The sequence below is a fragment of the Salmo salar genome, chromosome ssa21, assembly GCF_905237065.1.
Source record: "Salmo salar chromosome ssa21, Ssal_v3.1, whole genome shotgun sequence".
In the NCBI taxonomy this organism is placed as follows: Eukaryota; Metazoa; Chordata; class Actinopteri; order Salmoniformes; family Salmonidae; genus Salmo; species Salmo salar.
Window position 1 is genome coordinate 28716955 of NC_059462.1, and position 19094 is coordinate 28736048.

Genomic DNA, 19094 nt, shown 5'->3' on the forward strand with positions numbered 1-19094 from the left:
GTAGGACCATGAAGATGTGCCTGAAATATGTAGAATACATGTCATTTTATGTAACTGGGTGAATCCCTAATGTTTTGAATATATGTCCAAGCTGATGCATTTATCAAACATGCATTTCTGAAGAATGAGAAGTGTTATACACCGTGAACAAAACATTAAGAACACCTTCCTAATATTGAGTTGCAAACCCCCACCACCTCCCCCTCACAAGGATGCTGGCCAATGTTGACACACAGGAAACTGTTTGAGTGTGGAAAAACCCAGCAGCTGTGCAGTTCAAAGGCACTTAAATATTTAGTTTTCCCCATTCACACCCAATGGCACATATACACAATCCATGTCTCAAGGCTTAAAAATCCCTCTTTAACCCGTCTCCTCTCCATCTAGTGACATCAATAAGGGATCATAGTTTCACCTGGTCAATTTATGTCATGGAAAGAGCTGGTGTCCTTAATGTTTTGTACATAGTGTATATAGCTACTCTGTCTGTATTTTGCTGAAACTGTACAGTAGACAAGAAAAAAATGTGAACAACTATTGTAATTTCAAACAGGAAAGGCAAAAATGTAAAAGGCAAACATTTATTCCATATTCTTTTTACAGAACCAAAAGGAGAGTGTCTGAATCGTCCGACTTCAAATCAAATTCGGAACATCTTCAATGTCTCCATAGTATGTGCAGGCGTTGCATTCAGTACGAGAGACGTTCTTAAATATGAGAAAAAAGGAAAAAAAAAGGCCAAAGATGCTAGTTTAATTAAAAAAGGAGAAACATATACAGTGCCCTCCATCATTGGGATATTGCAGTATTTTTCTTACTTTGGATCTATACTCCAGAAGTTTGGATTTGAAATCAAACAATGACCATGGGGTTAAAGTGCAGACTGGAAGCTTTAATTTGAGGGTATATCCATCCATATCAGGTGAACTGTTTATAAATTACAGCACTTTTTGTAAATAGTCCTCCCATTTTAGGGCACCAAAAGTTTAGTATTTGGTCCCATATTCCTAGCACGTAATGATTACACCAAGCTTATAACCCAACCCTCTTCCTGGAGATCTTCCATCCTGTGGGTTTTCAGTCCAACACTAATTTAACACATCTGATTCTACTAATTAGCTGCTCAACAACACCTTAACTGGCTGAATCAGATCTGCTAAATTAGGCTTGGACTGAAAACCTTGGGTTGGGCAGCCCTGCTCTATAGACTTTTTGGATAAATTTGCTGTTTTGGTTGTTTCAAATTATTTTGTGCCCAATAGAAATGAATGGTAAATAATGTATTGTGTCATTTTGGAGTCACTTCTTTTCTAAATTAAAATGTGTTTCTACCATTATTACGAATAGTCCTGAATGAATCGTGAATAATAATTAGTGAACGTTAGATGCACAAATATCAGGTTTGTAGAGTCACAAACTTGGTGTAATCATTGCATGCTAGGAATACGGGACCAAATACTAAACTTTTCAATACACAAGTGAATTTGTCCCAATATTTTTGGTGCCCCAAAATGGGGGACACTATGTACAAAAAGTGCTGTAATTTATAAACTGTTCACCTGATATGGATGAAAATACCCTCAAATGAAAGCTGGTAGTATGCACTTTAACCCCATAGTCATTGTATCATTTCAAATAAAACGTTCTGGACTACCGAGCCAAAAGAAAACTATATAATCCAGAAAAAAACTTCAGTATTGAGAAAGTAATTTTAAAGATTCACATTTAGACATGACAGTTTTCCCTTTCATAGACATATAGTAACATTCGAAAAGACAAGGGGAGAAAACAGACCTGCAGTCAAACATGCAGGGATGTCATAGAACCCCCTTACCCCAAACTAGCTAACTCATGGGCCCAATCCCAAATGGACCCCTAGACCCTATGCACTTATGGAGATCTGAGAGGATATGACATGTGTAAGCAATATGATAATACATCTACCTTTCCATTTCATCTACTATGGGGAAGTTTCTCCATATTGCTTCAATCAATCAAATCTGCTACGATCTCCACAAGTGCATAGGGCATAGTGTTTAGGGGTCATTTTGTGATTGGGCCTATTCCCCCCTCCTAACCCCCCTTCCCAAACCCTGGACAAAGGTGAGACTAGAGAACCGATACATGAGGCGATACTAGCCACCTCATACCATCTCTGAACACCAAAGAGAGTGGAAGGAAACCCAACAACCCCCCTCATCTACAGACTTTAAGAGACACTCTCCAACTCCATCTCCAAATCGACCCCTGTGAACCTTCAAGTATTTCCACCTGGGACTGTTCTCCGGCTACCCCTCCGTTTTACATCAACTTATTTTAGGTTTACAACAAAGCTATGGTATAGATGCACTCAGATTCAGTCTATACATACAAAAATATTGATAGCAATAATAGTAATCATTATCATAATTTTCCGTAATTTCCATTCTAATCTACATACTGTGACGTCGTCGACCATTTAAATACAGTGACCTCACAGTTTCCCCACCCCCTGAGTGTAATGTTCAAGTTTAAACCCCTGTAGCTACCTAAAATGCAAACAAGAAATTAAGTTTGGTTTTTTAAATAACATTAACAATCAAGAATTACCATAATAATCATCATCGTGATAGTAATTACATTTCTCCTGGTAGCCTTGTTTGGATGTGGACTGATGCTTTGTATTTACAAGCTTGCAGTTTAACAACGTGCCTCTCCTCGTCCCGTCAGTCAATGTAGACAGCTTCAACCCTAAAACACAAATAGCACAATTAGGGGACTGAAGAGCTTGTCTGACAATGCACGACAGACAGGAAATCTGTGATAAAGGCAAACTGTAGAATGATTTACCAAATACAAATCATCTTCACTGGCAGGAACAGTGCTGACATATACACTTGCTTAAAGGACAAAACAGACCGTGGTGTCAAACAGTTTTAAAGCAGCGGGTGGCTGTCCTGTCGCCTCCGACTACAGAACATCAGCCGTATTTTTCTGTTCATTTCCCAACTATTCTACATGTTGAAGCACCACAGCTAGTCGACACCAGCAGGTGATCTACTGCACACATCCAACATTGGTTATTACGTCTTGCCCTTAAGTGGGACAGAGGGACAGGGGACACTCACCTCCTTCCCCAGTCACGTCTCAGGATGCAGCCAAACAGCTGCGACACTTATACAGCCTCTGGTCGTGGGTCCGAATGTGGTTCTTCACGTTCCTCATCCTGAAGAATGTCTTATTGCACAGCTACAACACAGAGCCACAATATATATACACATACAGTTGAAGTCGGAAGTTTACATACACTTAGGTTGGAGTCATTAAAACTAGTTTTCAACCACTCCACAAATATCTTTTTAACAAACTATAGTTTTGGCAAGTCGGTTAGGACATCTACCTTGTGCATGAAAGAGGTCATTATTCCAACAATTGTTTACAGTCAGATTATTTCACTTACAATTCACCGTATCACAATTCCAGCGGGTCAGAAGTTTACATGCACTAAGTTGACTGTGCCTTTAAACAGCTTGGAAAATTCCAGAAAATGATGTCATGGCTTTAGAAGCTTCTGATAGGCTAATTGACATCGTTTGAGTCAATTGGAGATGTACCTGTGGATGTATTTCAAGGCCGACCTTCAAACTCAGTGCCTCTGTTTGATGTCATGAGAAAATCAAAAGAAATCACTCAGAATTTGTTTTTATTGTAGACCTCCACAAGTCTGGTTCATCCTTAGGAGCAATTTCCAAACGCCTAAAGGTACCACGTTCATCTGTACAACCAATAGTACGCAAGTATAAACACCATGGGACCACGAAGCAGTCATACCGCTCAGGAAGGAGATGCGTTCTGTCTCCTAGAGGTGAACGTACTTTGGTGCGAAAAGTGCAAATCAATCCCAGAACAACAGCAAAGGATCTTTTGAAGATGCTGGAGGAAACAGATACAAAAGTATCTGTATCCACAGTAAAACATGTTCTATATCGACATAACCTGAAAGGCCGCTCAGCAAGGAAGAAGCCACTGCTACAAAACCGCCATAAAAAAGCCAGACTACGGTTTGCAACTGCACATGGGGACAAAGATCGATCTTCTTGGAGAAATCTCCTCTGGTCTGATGAAACAAAAATATAACTGTTTGGCCATAATGACCATCGTTATATTTGGAGGAAAAAGGGGGATGCTTGCAAGCCGAAGAACACCATCCCAACCGTGAAGCACGGGGGTGGCAGCATCATGTTGTGGGGGTGCTTTGCTGCAGGAGGGACTGGTGCACTTCACAAAATAGATGGCATCATGAGAAAGGAAAATTATGTGGATATATTGAAGCAACATCTCAAGACATCAGTCAGGAAGTTAAAGCTTGGTTGCAAATGGGTCTTCCAACTGGACAATGACCCCAAGCATACTTCCAAAGTTGTGGCAAAATGGCTTAAGGACAACAAAGTCAAGGTATTGGAGTGGCCATCACAAAGACCTGACCTCAATCCTATAGAAAATCTGTGGGCAGAACTGAAAAAGCGTGTGCGAGCAAGGAGGCCTACAAACCTGACTCAGTTACACCAGCTCTGTCAGGAGGAATGGGCCAAAATTCAAAGCTTGTGGAAGGCTACCCGAAACGTTTGACCCAAGTTAAACAATTTAAAGGCAATGCTACCAAATACTAATTGAGTGTATGTAAACTTCTGACCCACTGGGAATGTGATGAAATAAATAAAAGCTGAAATAAAATCACTCTACTATTATTCTGACATTTCACATTCTTAAAATAAACTGGTGATCCTAACTGACCTAAAACAGGGAATTTTTACTAGGATTAAATGTCAGGAATTGTGAAAAACTGAGTTTAAATGTATTTGGCTAAGGTGTATGTAAATTTCAACTGTATATACACACACATCAGTACAACACTGAACAAACATACATGCACACACACACAACATACACAGAGGGAGGGGGGATGTTCAAAGACTAACAGTTTCAGTACGTACAGGGCAGGGCCAGTGCTTGCCCTCGATGTGCCTGATGCGGTGCATGATGAGGGCGTTACAGTCCTTACAGGATGCCCGGCACTGCAGGCAGACGTGGGATGACTTGGCCTTGGGGGCCTGACTGCGAGGACCCCGCAGCTGCTTTAGCCTCGCCCGGCGGATCGAGTCCAACAGCGCAGGGCCTCGGCTAGGCAGGGGCTTAGCTGGCTTCTGGAGACAAAGAGGGAGAAACAGAATCAAATCGATTCCATTTTGTTAGATGACATTCAGGAGCACGTATTTCTGAAGATGCTCTAATGCTCTCTTTTTTTCTGGAGAAGTAGCCATTTCCATGGTCATTACACCAGTTCCATGGTCATTACACCAGGTCATGACACCAGTTACTTACATGGTCATGACACCAGTTAGTTACATGGTCATGACACCAGTTACTTACATGGTCATGACACCAGTTACATGGTCATGACACCAGTTACATGGTCATGACATATTTTAGCTTAATGATCTATGCATGTCAGCGGAGTGCAATCAACATGGAATGTTATCAAACTCAATTTACAATCTCCAAAAGAAGAATGTAATCTTATCTCAGATCAGACTTTTCTAACATAATCTCAGCGAGTATTAAAGTGTCAACATTTTGCTCCAGTTAGTTCCCAAAGAAAAAGTATGGCTGATGAGTAGAACACCCTCCCCCTCAGACAGGGTTGACATTGGTTCAGCCTGTTTAACCCTTAACGGAATCCTCAGTCTGATGAATGGTGTTATGGAGAGATAACAGTTAACTTCACCCACCCCAGACCTCCCCTCTACTCTCCACTGTGGAGGAAAGCAAGGCTGCATCTCAATAGTTTCATCCTGGCTTCCTTTCCTTGATCTGTACTGGACATGTAAAAGTCCTTCAGTACACCTATGCCATTTCTTTCATCCATCTTGTGTTTTCATGTCAGTACAGAGATAAGGTGAGGACTGAGGAGAGCAGCAGCCCACTTTCTAAAATATTAAAACTCCCCCAAATCATAGGAGAACATGCAAGAAAAACTTCACTATGACCCCCCCCCGGTGTTTACCTTTGGTATGTCCCGTGTAGCACAAGCACCCTTTGACCCTGTGGCTCTATCCAGGTGGGGGGGGTTGTGTTGGTGAGAGTTGACAGCCCTTGGTGGCCCCTGCCTCTGGGTTGGACTTTGGCTTACACTCCTTTCTTCCCTCTCCTTCTTCACCCTGTGGAGAGTAGGGGGGCCTCCTCTGGCCCTCAGGACCCTGGCTGGGGCCCCCCCGGGACCAAATCTCTCTCCCCTTGAGACAGACCGTGTTAGGCAGATATCCACACTCTCCTCCTCCCTCTTCACCCCCAACATGGGCCCTCCTGCCGGCCGGCAGAAGCTGAAGAGGAAGCCTGGGTCTAGGAGCTTGACAGGGGGCTTGATCTGCCTTTTTCCCAGCTCTGGGGAGGAGGACAGGGAGGGTGCCTCGGGGAAGGACCCCGCCACAGGTAGAGGGTCTGCTGGTTCCTCCTTGATGACCCTGTACAGATGATGGCTGTGGAGGGGAGGAGGAACAGGATCAGGGCTGAGGATGCTGCTCGTCTTCCTGCTGCCCATAGCTCCAGGCCCTCTCTCCACGATCCTCCTCACTCCCTGGCTGCTCCCTGTCCTCATGCTCTCCTCTCTGGGCTTACGCTGGGCTCTCCCAGCCTCTTTCATGCCACTCCGCTTCAGCTTATCTTTGGCCATCGGACGCCCGCTGTTGTAGCGGAGCGCTCTGACAGTTTCTGTGGTAACATTGTGCCTGGGGTGGGCCCTGGGAGGGGAGAGGTGTGTGTTTGGGCATCGGCCATGTGAGAGCAGGGGTGGTGCCGAGATGGCATAGTCGGCAGGTTCGGGTTTGATCCGGACAGTAGAGACGTTCCTCTTGGGATTTGGAACTCTGGTGTTCCCAGAACGGGGTGGAGGGGGGTGGCTGGCCTCAACACCCCTGACAGAGCGCCTGAGATCCCTCCCTCCGTAGACCAGCCTGGACACGGGCTGCAGCAGGTCTGGTAACGCTACTTTGCTGCGCATGCTCCTGTCACTGGGCGGAAACCGCCGGGGCTGCCTGGGTTTCTTCAGTCTCATGTCCTCCATGCTGATTGGATACTCAGGCTCCGTCTTTATGATCCTGCTCAGGAAGTGGGCTTTGGCAGGGGTACATAGGGGGAGTGACAGGGGCGGCCCCCCGAACGTAAGCCCCCCTGACGCCTGGGGGCGAGGTTTCCTCCTCTTGGTCAACGAATAGTTATTGACCTTCAACTTCCGGAGGCGTTTTTTCTGCCTCCAGCCAATCAGATCCTCTGGTCTGGGGAGGAGGGACGTCCTCTGTAACCCGAGCACGCTCATCAGACGGTACTTCTCCAGCGCTCTGAAATTATCTTTCTCATCCTCGTCTCCCTCTTCCTCCAGCTTCACCCTCACTATGGGGGCCTCAGAGCCAGTCCTCTGTGTGGAGGAGCTGGAGGTGGAGGCAGGATGGGGGACAGGGTGAGGTTTTCGGCCCCGAGGAGGGCTCTCTGTCCTGGGCAGCAGTCTCTGGACTTCCTGGGCAGCCCCGGGAGTAGAGCGGAGAAGACGTGTGTGGGGCGAGGAGGAGGAAGATTGGGTGTTTCGGGAGCGGGGGATGGGGGATACGTTTTTTGGAGGGGAAGATATTTTACAGGACGGAGATTTGAAGTCCATGAGCTTCATCCTGCGGGTGGGGCTGAGGGGGAGACCATTCTGCCCTAGGGGGAGGGGGCTGGGTCTGGGGGGGCGACGGGGTGACCGCCTGGTCGGGCTCTCCTCCCTCGACTCATTGGACTGATCCAGAATCTGTCTGAAGCCATCATCCACCCCCCTTACCCTTCTACCCCCAGCCACCCTCTCCCTGCCCTCTCCAGCCAACCCCCTCTTCCTCTTCCTCTTCCTGTCCCTCTGGTGGTGGTGGAGCTCCAGGGGAGATCCAGGGATCTGCGATGAGAAGCCCAGGGCAGGGTGCTCCATGGTGGGGTATTGGGCGGCGTGGTATCCCTGCTCCCTCTGGAGGGCAGAACAGGCCTCCACGGCAGGCCACATGCCCAGGTGACGGGCCATAGTGCTGACCTCTGGAAGGTCCTCCTCAGACACACACAGAGTAGAGGAGTAGGAGAAGTCCAGCAGAGACATCAGGCTAGACTCACTGAAACCTACAGGACAGGGAGAGAGAAGGTGGTTAGACAGGTAGACAGAGAGGAACAGCTAGAAAGAGAAAGTCATTGAGTGAGTGGGATAGAAAGTTTGTATGAATGAGAGAGAGAGAAAAGGAGAAAGATGAAAGAAAGTGACAGTAAATATCGGCACAACCATCAGTCCAAACCCACAGACAGTTCAATCTAGTACAGGCTTAACTGAATGAACAACATAGGAATGCAATATGACATTTTATTAAATTGTTTGGGGAATGGCCTTGTCTGCGAGGGAAAATCCTCGGAGCCAGATCATATGATGGCAGGTCGCCCTACAGTGAGGGGAAAAAAAGTATTTGATCCCCTGCTGATTTTGTACGTTTGCCCACTGACAAAGAAATGATCAGCCTATAATTTTAATGGTAGGTTTATTTGAACAGTGAGAGACAGAATAACACAAAAAAATCCTGAAAAACGCATGTCAAAAATGTTATAAATTGATTTGCATTTTATTGAGGGAAATAAGTATTTGACCCCCTCTCAATCAGAAAGATTTCTGGCTCCCAAGTGTCTTTTATACAGGTAACGAGCTGAGATTAGGAGCACACTCTTAAAGGGAGTGCTCCTAATCTCAGTTTGTTACCTGTATAAAAGACACATGTCCACAGAAGCAATCAATCAGATTCCAAACTCTCCACCATGTCCAAGACCAAAGAGCTCTCCAAGGATGTCAGGGACAAGATTGTAGACCTACACAAGGCTGGAATGGGCTACAAGACCATTGCCAAGCAGCTTGGTGAGAAGGTGACAACAGTTGGTGCGATTATTCGCAAATGGAAGAAACACAAAAGAACTGTCAATCTCCCTCGGCCTGGGGCTCCATGCAAGATCTCACCTCGTGGAGTTGCAATGATCATGAGAACGGTGAGGAATCAGCCCAGAACTACACGGGAGGATCTTGTCAATGATCTCAAGGCAGCTGGGACCATAGTCACCAAGAAAACAATTGGTAACACACTACGCCGTGAAGGACTGAAATCCTGCAGTGCCCGCAAGGTCCCCCTGCTCAAGAAAGCACATATACATGCCCATCTGAAGTTTGCCAATGAACATCTGAATTATTCAGAGGACAACTGGGGAAAGTGTTATGGTCAGATGAGACCAAAATGGAGCTCTTTGGCATCAACTCAACTCGCCGTGTTTGGAGGAGGAGGAATGCTGCCTATGACCCCAAGAACACCATCCCCACCGTCAAACATGGAGGTGGAAACATTATGCTTTGGGGGTGTTTTTCTGCTAAGGGGACAGGACAACTTCACCGCATCAAAGGGATGATGGACGGGGCCATGTACCGTCAAATCTTGGGTGAGAACCTCCTTCCCTCAGCCAGGGCATTGAAAATGGGTCGTGGATGGGTATTCCAGCATGACAACGACCCAAAACACACGGCCAAGGCAACAAAGGAGTGGCTCAAGAAGAAGCTCATTAAGGTCCTGGAGTGGCCTAGCCAGTCTCCAGACCTTAATCCCATAGAAAATCTGTGGAGGGAGCTGAAGGTTCGAGTTGCAAAACGTCAGCCTCGAAACCCTAATGACTTGGAGAAGATCTGCAAAGAGGAGTGGGACAAAATCCCTCCTGAGAAGTGTGCAAACCTGGTGGCCAACTACAAGAAATGTCTGACCTCTGATTGCCAACAAGGGTTTTGTTACCAAGTACTAAGTCATGTTTTGCAGAGGGGTCAAATACTTATTTCCCTCATTAAGATGCAAATCAATTTATAACGTTTTTGACATGCGTTTTTCTGGATTTTTTTGTTGTTATTCTGTCTCTCACTGTTCAAATAAACCTACCATTAAAACTATAGACTGATCATTTCTTTGTCAGTGGGCAAACGTACAAAATCAGCAGGGGATCAAATACTTTTTTCCCTTACTGTATGTGGGACTGCTGGCTCAAAACCCCTCCCCCCTGCTGGGGGAAAGGAGTTCCAATGATGTGCCTTAAGGTTATTATAGCTGGTGGGGAGGTGGATGGTTGTCAAACTGTTGCTGAAAAACACCAAGTGAGAGAACATCAGTAAGTTGCCATAAATGCATCCCAAGATTTACACCCATTGGTTGAAAGAGAGGAAGGTATTAATTGCCAGAGTAAGCCCATAGGTTAAACAGCAAGCATGAGGAATGAGCATTATTGTGTCACGATAATAGGCCACAAGGTAAATAGGTAAATAGCATTCTGCACATGGGAGAAGAAACAAGATGCTTTGCTGATGATGATATGTTTGTCTTCATTCCCACTATGCCCGTAAAATAGTAAACAAAGTGAATTATGTTATGCTGACTGGATGAAGTTAAACGAGCATTCAGACCAGCCATCCTGATTGAACTTTTGTAAATGACATATGTTGAGAAGACCAGAGGGGGGAAACAGTAGGAGGAGAGACCAAACATGAGGAAGTGAAAAAGTGGAAAAGAGAGGGAGGTTGAAAGTGCTGTTAAGTTCCTTTTCAGAGCAATAGTGGTCATGTCCATGCCAAAACATGGACATCCACAAAAGGAGAGAGCAGAGTAGACGGAGGAAAACAGAGACAGAAGGATAAAGTAAGAACCCCATTCAGAAGTGTGTGTGTCAATCTCGTACCTGTGAGGTCGATGTCAGACCTGGAGCTAGGGGCGGAGTCCATCTCAGTGAATAATTCCTGAAAGTACTCGCTCACCGCTGCCAGCACCGCCTTGTGGGCGGAGTAAGAGCATCCGTCAGTCCTCAGAGTGATGTCACAGAACAGCCCCGCCTCCCGCTGGCTCCTCAGTTTACTCAGCATGTCACGACTGTGTGACATCATCGTCTGAGAGAGACGCCTCTCACCCACACGCTTCTGTAGGAGAGAGAGCGAATTAACACGAGCGAGAGTAGAACAGAGTCACCAATAATGTGAGAACGAGGGTGAGAAAGGGATTGAAGGAAAGAGAATGTGAGAGAAGGAAGTGTGAAAGAGAGCAAAACATGAGTGGCAGAGACATGGGGGAGAGAACGACATGGTGAAAACATCATTCAGTATCAGTGCCTCCACATCAGGATGCTCTATGGTGCCATCTCTTACCTTAGGTCTCTTGTTCCTCTGCTCCAGGCACGCTGGACATCCCCGGACAAAGTCTCGGATCTGGAAGTACATCCCTGAGAAAAAGGTCAATCATGTACGTTATTGCAATGATCATCATAACGGATGTTATATTAACGAAACAAACCATATTACACAGGCAGTGTTTTTGACCATTTGGCCATTGTTTTTTTTAACCGCAAAACAAGACCAGTATTTATTCAACGTAGTTCGACATTATACAGCATCAATCTGACTTATGTTGCAATATAATAACACCTCTGTCGAACACCTGCAGTTCAACTTCTCTTTTAGGTCTCTCTGACTTCCCTCTTTACAGAATGGATGAATACATCATCTCACCAGAGGATAGAAGGATAGAGAAGTTTGGAAACACTGAGCCTCGCAAGAACATTACAATAACAGTCTACAATGTGATGAGATGAGGTGTAATTCTTTTGGCTGAAAAGCCACTTTCGGGAACATCCTAAGTGGTTTTAATCATTGTCCTGTGTAAAAAGGGTAGAGGAGTAGGAGAAGTGCAGCAGAGACATCAGGCTAGACTCACTGAAACAGGGAGAGAGAAGGTGGTTAGACAGGTAGACAGAGAGGAACAGCTAGAAAGAGAAAGTCAATGAGTGAGTGGGATAGAAAGTTTGTCTGAAAGAGAAAGCCAGACAGTGAGAGAAAAGGAGAAAGATGAAAGAAAGTGACAGTAAATATCGGCAGAACCATCAGTCCAAACCCACAGGGAGCTCAATCGAGTACAGACTTAACTGGATGGGGGATGGATAATAACCAACCACCCGACCAGACTTACCCTCCCACCAGTAGTTCTCGGCCACTGATCTGTACGTATCCTCCAGGGAGTGGTGGCACATGCCTGGCCGCCGCCGGTGGAAAGTGGCGATCGCCCCGAGCCGTCGGTCCTCGTCTAGCACCTCCCGGTAGTGGATGAAGCCTCTCTCCAACTTCTTACGGTACAGCAGCCCATCAATCATGTCAAAGTTTGGCGAGCAATAAACAGACCCACGCCTCTGCAGAACACTGGGGGCGTCAGGCTCCCCCGTAGGCACCCGCACTTGGTCCAGTAGAGGTTTGGATGGAGAAAATGTGTCATCATTCACATAATGCATCTTATAGTTGCAGTCGCCGGCCATTTTAGACGGATGTTTTTAATCTGCTGTAGCCTACTTTTTCCTTATTGAGTCAATACCTCTTCCTCTCCTCTGTATGACAGCAAAAAATAAAAAGCTGTGCAGGACTACAGCAGAGGGAGCAGTCTGCGTCACGGCTGGAAGTTTCCCCGACCCAAAGTTTTCAAGTATACCTACATGAACTCCACGTGGATGCAGTGACAGGAGTGGATTGTGACCAATGATTACTCATGCATCAGGAACACATAGGATGCAACGGAACTTTGAAATGAACCCATTTGCAACCTATTTAGATAGGCTATTTATGTTGTATTCCATTGTGTGGTTAAAACAGACCAAGTACTGAGACAGTGGCACAATTACCCACTAAAATCAATATGTAGCCTATCCAATAAGAGTCAGCAGCACAAAACGATGTAAACTCTTTGTTAGTTTAGGATAAATGTCACCAGCATAGTTCAATGAAGTCAGCATCTCTTTGGCGATTATACATACATTCCAGGGTCATGATCATAATCCGAGCAGAGTCGATAGGCTATCCTACACAAATTGTGTAATCCAACAGACACTAAACATGTGCAGTCCCTTGACAAGTCCAAGAGGTCATTTGATGATGAGGATGGTGTCAATAACAGTACACACGAACTGCCTATATTCCAGATGATTACGATGTAGGCTAGGTCTGGATAGATTAGCCTGTTTCAGTGGCAAATTGTGTTTGAAAAATAATGCCCTTTGGTTTTTCTTTATCCCAAATTCAGCCACTGTGCCCATAATCAAAATATTGTCTAATTACGATCGCACCCACCCAACAAATTAGGAGGAATATCGCGCCAATCCCAGGTATAAACACAAGTGATAGGCTACAATGTAACCACTTACTGATCTTCTTAGTTCACATCACCGGGCGCGACAATGTATCACTGAAGTACCAACAAGCCAAATCAACAGATGTAGCCAATGCATCCCTCTTTTTCTGATTGCAATTGTCGGGTAGCCTCTGTAGCTCAATGACGGCGACTCACTGCCCCGCTGGTGTAACTTGTGATTTCTTTCGCTAACTCGGAAGCAACATGATGATGCAGCGATCTATCCAGCATCGCGAGTTGAACGACCGCGTGAAGCGAGGTATCTCGTCGATCACCACGAATATAAAAAAATGTCAAAATAATGTCTCCAAAAACAACACAAGACTCGCATCTGTGGTATCCGACTCATTCCATATCTATTCCCTTTACGCAAAACCAGTCAGACGATCAAATAATCCTATATTTTTTTTAACTCGTAACCTTCCGTTGGTTACTACATGACAACCTAACTCGTTCTAAAACTCGCAGCATCTCTGCCTCAATGCCTATTAGTAGACCCTTTAAAGAGCCCCGACCATAGCCAATGCGATTGGCCATTGGAACTGTCAGTCAGATGGCGTTTTTTCATGCATCAAGATAGGTTGTTGACGGCAGTTTTGCCTCGCTTGGTGTGATTTTTACAAGTATCAATTCCGCTACTTCTTATTTATCAGCCAATACCTCTCTAGGGAATTAATATATTCTTAGATAATTCTCCTCATGCATTCAGACCAATAAATGTGATCAGATACCAAGATGTTCAGGTATTCATCTGCTATGGGCTATAAATAACATGTTTTATAAATGCACTTCACCCACAAAGTTTATTAATATGAATGCATTATATGCAGTAGTTTAGATACTGTATGTGCCCCCAAACTGGAAGGCAGGAGTAGCAGTATTTCATTTAATTTTGTATCACCGAATTTAGAACCTTTATTATACGGATTATGGGCTTAACAGTCACATTAATATGCTTCCAGTTGTACATAGCCACGATAAGGCATTTTCCATACTGACTGTGTGACGTAAGACCAGAGTGGACCAGACATTAACAAATACACACACCAAGCGCTATGCACCTGACTATATAACAGACTCTGTAGTCCTTAACCTAATCATCATCATTATTATCATCATCATCCTCTTCTTCTTCCAAAGCATGACATGCAGCAATCAAAAAAAGCGATTGAGGCAAAATATACACCACTACTCTAATGACAGATTCTGCCCTAAATTATTCTTGTGAACATTCACCTGTGGTTGGAAAGACTAGTGATCAGTTCCAGTGGTCAGATGAAGCAGATGGTAAACTACAGGACTGTTTTGCTTGCACAGAGTGGAATATGTTCCAGGATTCTTCCGATAGCATTGAGGAGTACAGTACAGAGGGTAGTACGTATGGCCCAGTACATCACCGGGCGGTGTCAAAGACTCCAGCCACCCTAGTCATAGATTGTTCTCTCTGCTACCGCACGGCAAGCAGTACCGGAGCGCCAAGTCTAGGTCCAAGAGGCTTCTAAACAGCTTCTACCCCAAAGCCATAAGACTCCTGTACAGCTAATGTAATGGCTACCCAGACTATTTGCATTGCACCCCCCCTCCCCAAGCTGCTGCTAGTCTCTGTTATTATCTATGCATAACCACTTAAATAACTCTACCTACATGTACATAATTACCTCAATTACGTCAACACCGGTACCCCCTGTATATAGCCCCGCTATTGTTATTTAGTGCTGCTCTTTAATTATTTGTTATTCTTATCTCTTACATTTTTTTGTATTTTCTTAACTGCATTATTGGTTAAGGGCTTGTAAGTAAGCATTTCACTGTAAGGTCTACACCTGTTGTATTCGGTGCATGCGACAAGTACAATTTGATTTGATTTGATTTGATTTAAGGCTCTAAATGCTCACCTTTAAGGCGTTTGAATCTGCAATTGGGCAAGAGGAGGCGCCTTACTACCTTGCTGCCTTATTATTGCTAATCAGTTTCGTAAATTGTTCCCTTACACATACGGTTGTTGCAGGATATACTGACCATGTTGGCTTTCTCAGTGGAGGAGGGTGTGGTGAAGATTTGAGTGGCAGTAGAAGATCAGGCTACGACAGGGGTCAGAGTTATCTGCCTGAAAACAAAAGGTAGAGAGTGGTTTTAAGATGATCCTGGGTATGTGTCAAAGGGCAACCTCTACCAAGAAACATCCACGACCAAGTAACCACCCAGTTACAGAAAAACAAGCAATTTGAAAGATGAGGTGTTTAATTGATTCTGTGAACTTCCTATGTGTGAAATGAAACCAATGTCTACAGAAGATGTCTGCTTCTCATACGATTGTCTATGAGGGTTTGTGAATAGTTAAACTATTACCATAAACACATAAACAAGCAGTGTGACTTTCACAAGGACATATCGACCCCTCCTCCTCTCTCAGGCATTATAATCTCACCTCAGTGTCAGACAATGGGTGGGTTTCAATGTATCCTATCGTGCTTCCTCTCATTTTCCTTCCTTCATACACTGTTCTGGATAGGCCGATAGGATACTTGTTTTCACACGTCCAATTGTTTAACATAAATGTCTGCCAGGTGTCAGGTATCTCCAGTAATTTGTTAGATGGATATATTTAGTTGAAAACCTGATGCAACTACCATTTTTAAAGATGTTCATAAATTGTCTTACTTGACATATTTACTTGGCTCCTATAAGGAGCATAGGCCATTGGACGAATGTCCTTCATCCCCTTTGGTTCGTGCCGGGGAAAGTTTTTTCAGGTCGCACCAGTTGAGGCCACTCTCGGTCATGAGAGACGGAAGAGGAAGAGGAAGCGAGACATCCCACTCCCTCATTTTTTCTGTTTCAATGGAAGTCAATTAACTAATTAGACCAGACCCAGCTGCTATCACATTGGTGTCTATGGGAGAGACACCCCCTTAAGTAGACAGGAACTGACCATTTCTTTCAATGGTAAACGGCCTGAGTGAACTGTCTTAATTTATCCACCATTTTTGCCATAATCTCTGCCTGGAAGTCTCTCCTCCAAGTGTTTTTGGGTCAACCCCTCTTTCTTTTCCCCTGGGGGTTCCATTTCATGGAAGGCGAGTGATTGGTGGCCAGTTTTCGTAGGGTGTGTCCAATCCAACTCCACTTTCTTCTTATTTGTAGTGCAACATACGCTATATATACAAAAGTATGTGGACACCCCTTCAAATTTGTGGATTTGGCTATTTCAACCACACCCGTTGCTGACAGGAGTATAAAATCGAGCACACAGCCATACAATCTCCATAGACAAACATTGTCAGTAGCATGGCCTTACTGAAGAGCTCATTGACTTCCAACAAGTCAGTTCATCAAATGTCTGCCCTGCTAGAGCTGTCCAGGTCAACTGTAAGTGCTGTTATTGTGAAATGGAAATGTCTAGGAGCAACGGCTCAGTCGTGAAGTGGTAGGCCACACAAGCTCACAGGACGGGACCGGCAAGTGTTGAAGCGCGTAGTACGTACATTTTATTGCCTGTCCTCGTTTGCAATTCACACTACCGAGTTCCAAACTGCCTCTGGAAGCAACGTCAGCACAATAGCCGTTTGTTGGGAGTTTCATGAAATGGGTTTCATTTACATTTACGTCATTTAGCAGACGCTCTTATCCAGAGTGACTTACAAATTGGTGCATTCACCTTATGATATCCAGTGGAACAACCACTTTACAATAGTACATCTATATCTTTTGGGGGGGGGTTAGAAGGATTACTTAATCCTATCCCAGATATTCCTTAAAGAGGTGGGGTTTCAGGTGTCTCCGGAAGGTGGTGATTGACTCCGCTGTCCTGGCGTCGTGAGGGAGCTTGTTCCAGCATTGGGGTGCCAGAGCAGCGAACAGTTTTGACTGGGCTGAACGGGAACAGTGCCTCCGCAGAGGTAGGGAGGCGAGCAGGCCAGAGGTGGATGAACGCAGTGCCCTTCTTTGGGTGTAGGGACTGATCAGAGCCTGAAGGTACGGAGGTGCCGTTCCTCTCACAGCTCCGTAGGCAAGCACCATGGTCTTGTAGCAGATGCGAGCTTCAACTGGAAGCCAGTGGAGTGTGTGGAGGAGCGGGGTGACGTGAGAGAACTTGGGAAGGTTGAACACCAGACGGGCTGCGGCATTCTGGATGAGTTGTAGGGGTTTAATGGCACAGGCAGGGAGCCCCGCCAACAGCGAGTTGCAGTAATCCAGACGGGAGATGACTGTGAGGCAGGGTTGTACTCTGCGAATGTTGTAGAGCATGAACCTACAGGATCGGGTCACCGCCTTGATGCTAGCAGAGAACGACAGGGTCACGCCAAGGCTCTTAGCACTCTGGGAGAAGGACACAATGGAGTTGTCAACCGTGATGGCGAGATCATGGAACGGGCAGTCCTTCCCCGGGAGGAAGAGCAGCTCCGTCTTGCCGAGGTTCAGCTTGAGGTGGTGATCCGTCATCTACACTGATATGTCTGCCAGACATGCAGAGATGCGATTCGCCACCTGGTTATCAGAAGGGGTAAAGGAGAAGATTAATTGTGTGTCGTCTGCGTAGCAATGATAGGAGAGACCATGTGAGGATATGACAGAGCCAAGTGACTTGGTGTATAGCGAGAATAGGAGAGGGCCTAGAACTGAGCCCTGGGGGACACCAGTGGTGAGAGCATGTGGTGCGGAGACGGATTCTCGCCACGCCACCTGGTAGGAGCGACCTGTCAGGTAGGACGCAATCCAAGAGTGCGTCCTACCTGACAGATGCCCAACTCGGAGAGGGTGGAGAGGAGGATCTGATGGTTCACAGTATCAAAGGCAGCAGATAGGTCTACAAGAATGAGAGCAGAGGACAAGCCTAAGATCAGCATCCGCAATGCCAAGCATCGGCTGGAGTGGTGTAAAGCTCGCCGCCATTGGACTCTGGAGCAGTGGAAATACATTCTCTGGAGTGATGAATCACATTTCACCACGTACGAATCTGGGCTTGGTGGATGCCAGGAGAACACTACCTGCCCCAACACATAGTGCCAACTGTAAAGTTTGGTGGAGGAGGAATAATGGTTCGGGCTTGGCCCCTTAGTTCCAATGAAATGAAATCTTAACGCGACAGCATACAATGACATTCTAGACAATTCTGTGCACGGGGAAGGCCCTTTCCTGTTTCAGCATGACAATGCCCCCGAGCACAAAGCGAGGTCCATACAGAAATGGTTTGTCGAGATCGGTGTGGAAGAACTTGACTGGCCTGCACAGAGCCCTGTCCTCAACCCCATCAAACACCTTTGGGATGAATTGGAACGCCGCCTGCAAGCCAGGCCTAATTGCCCAACATCAATACCCAACCTCACTAATGCTCTTGTGGCTGAATGGAAGCAAGTCCCTGCAGCAATGTTCCAACATCTAGCGCAAAGCCTACCCAGACAAGTGAAGGCGATTATTGCAGCAAAGGGAGAACCTTGAGATTGTGCAAAGCTGTCATCAAGGCAAAGCGTTTCTACTTTGAAGAATCTCAAATATAAAATATATTTAGATTTGTTTAACACTGTTTTGGTTACTACATGATTCCATATGTGTTATTTCATAGTTTTGATGTCTTCATTATTACTTTACTATGTAGAAAATAGTAAAAATAAAGAAAAACCCTTTAATGAGTAGGTGTGTCAACTTTTGACTGGTACTGTATATATAAACATTGTTGGTTGCAAGAATTTTGGATTATAATTTAAATTGAAAAACAAAGTTTTGAATCCAGAGTCCTTATCAATTCATAAACCACGTGCCATGGAATCTTTACATCGAAAACCTCTTCCCAACTATTTTGCAACCTGTATGACTCAACTG

The 19094-nt window shown here is 45.3% G+C and overlaps 1 protein-coding gene across 1 annotated transcript; it reads right to left on the bottom strand.

The window, feature by feature from the left end:
• Window positions 1–567: 567 nt before the first annotated feature.
• On the bottom strand, window positions 568–13758 carry LOC106582112 (uncharacterized). The gene is made up of 7 exons (XM_014164860.2): window positions 12069–13758; window positions 11252–11325; window positions 10792–11026; window positions 6044–8172; window positions 4974–5183; window positions 3108–3228; window positions 568–2730 (listed from the first exon to the last, which is right to left on the bottom strand). Exons 1-6 carry the CDS (start codon window positions 12406–12408, stop codon window positions 3127–3129), a joined length of 3090 nt encoding a protein of 1029 aa, XP_014020335.2. The 5' UTR covers window positions 12409–13758; the 3' UTR covers window positions 568–2730; window positions 3108–3126.
• Window positions 13759–19094: the final 5336 nt, after the last annotated feature.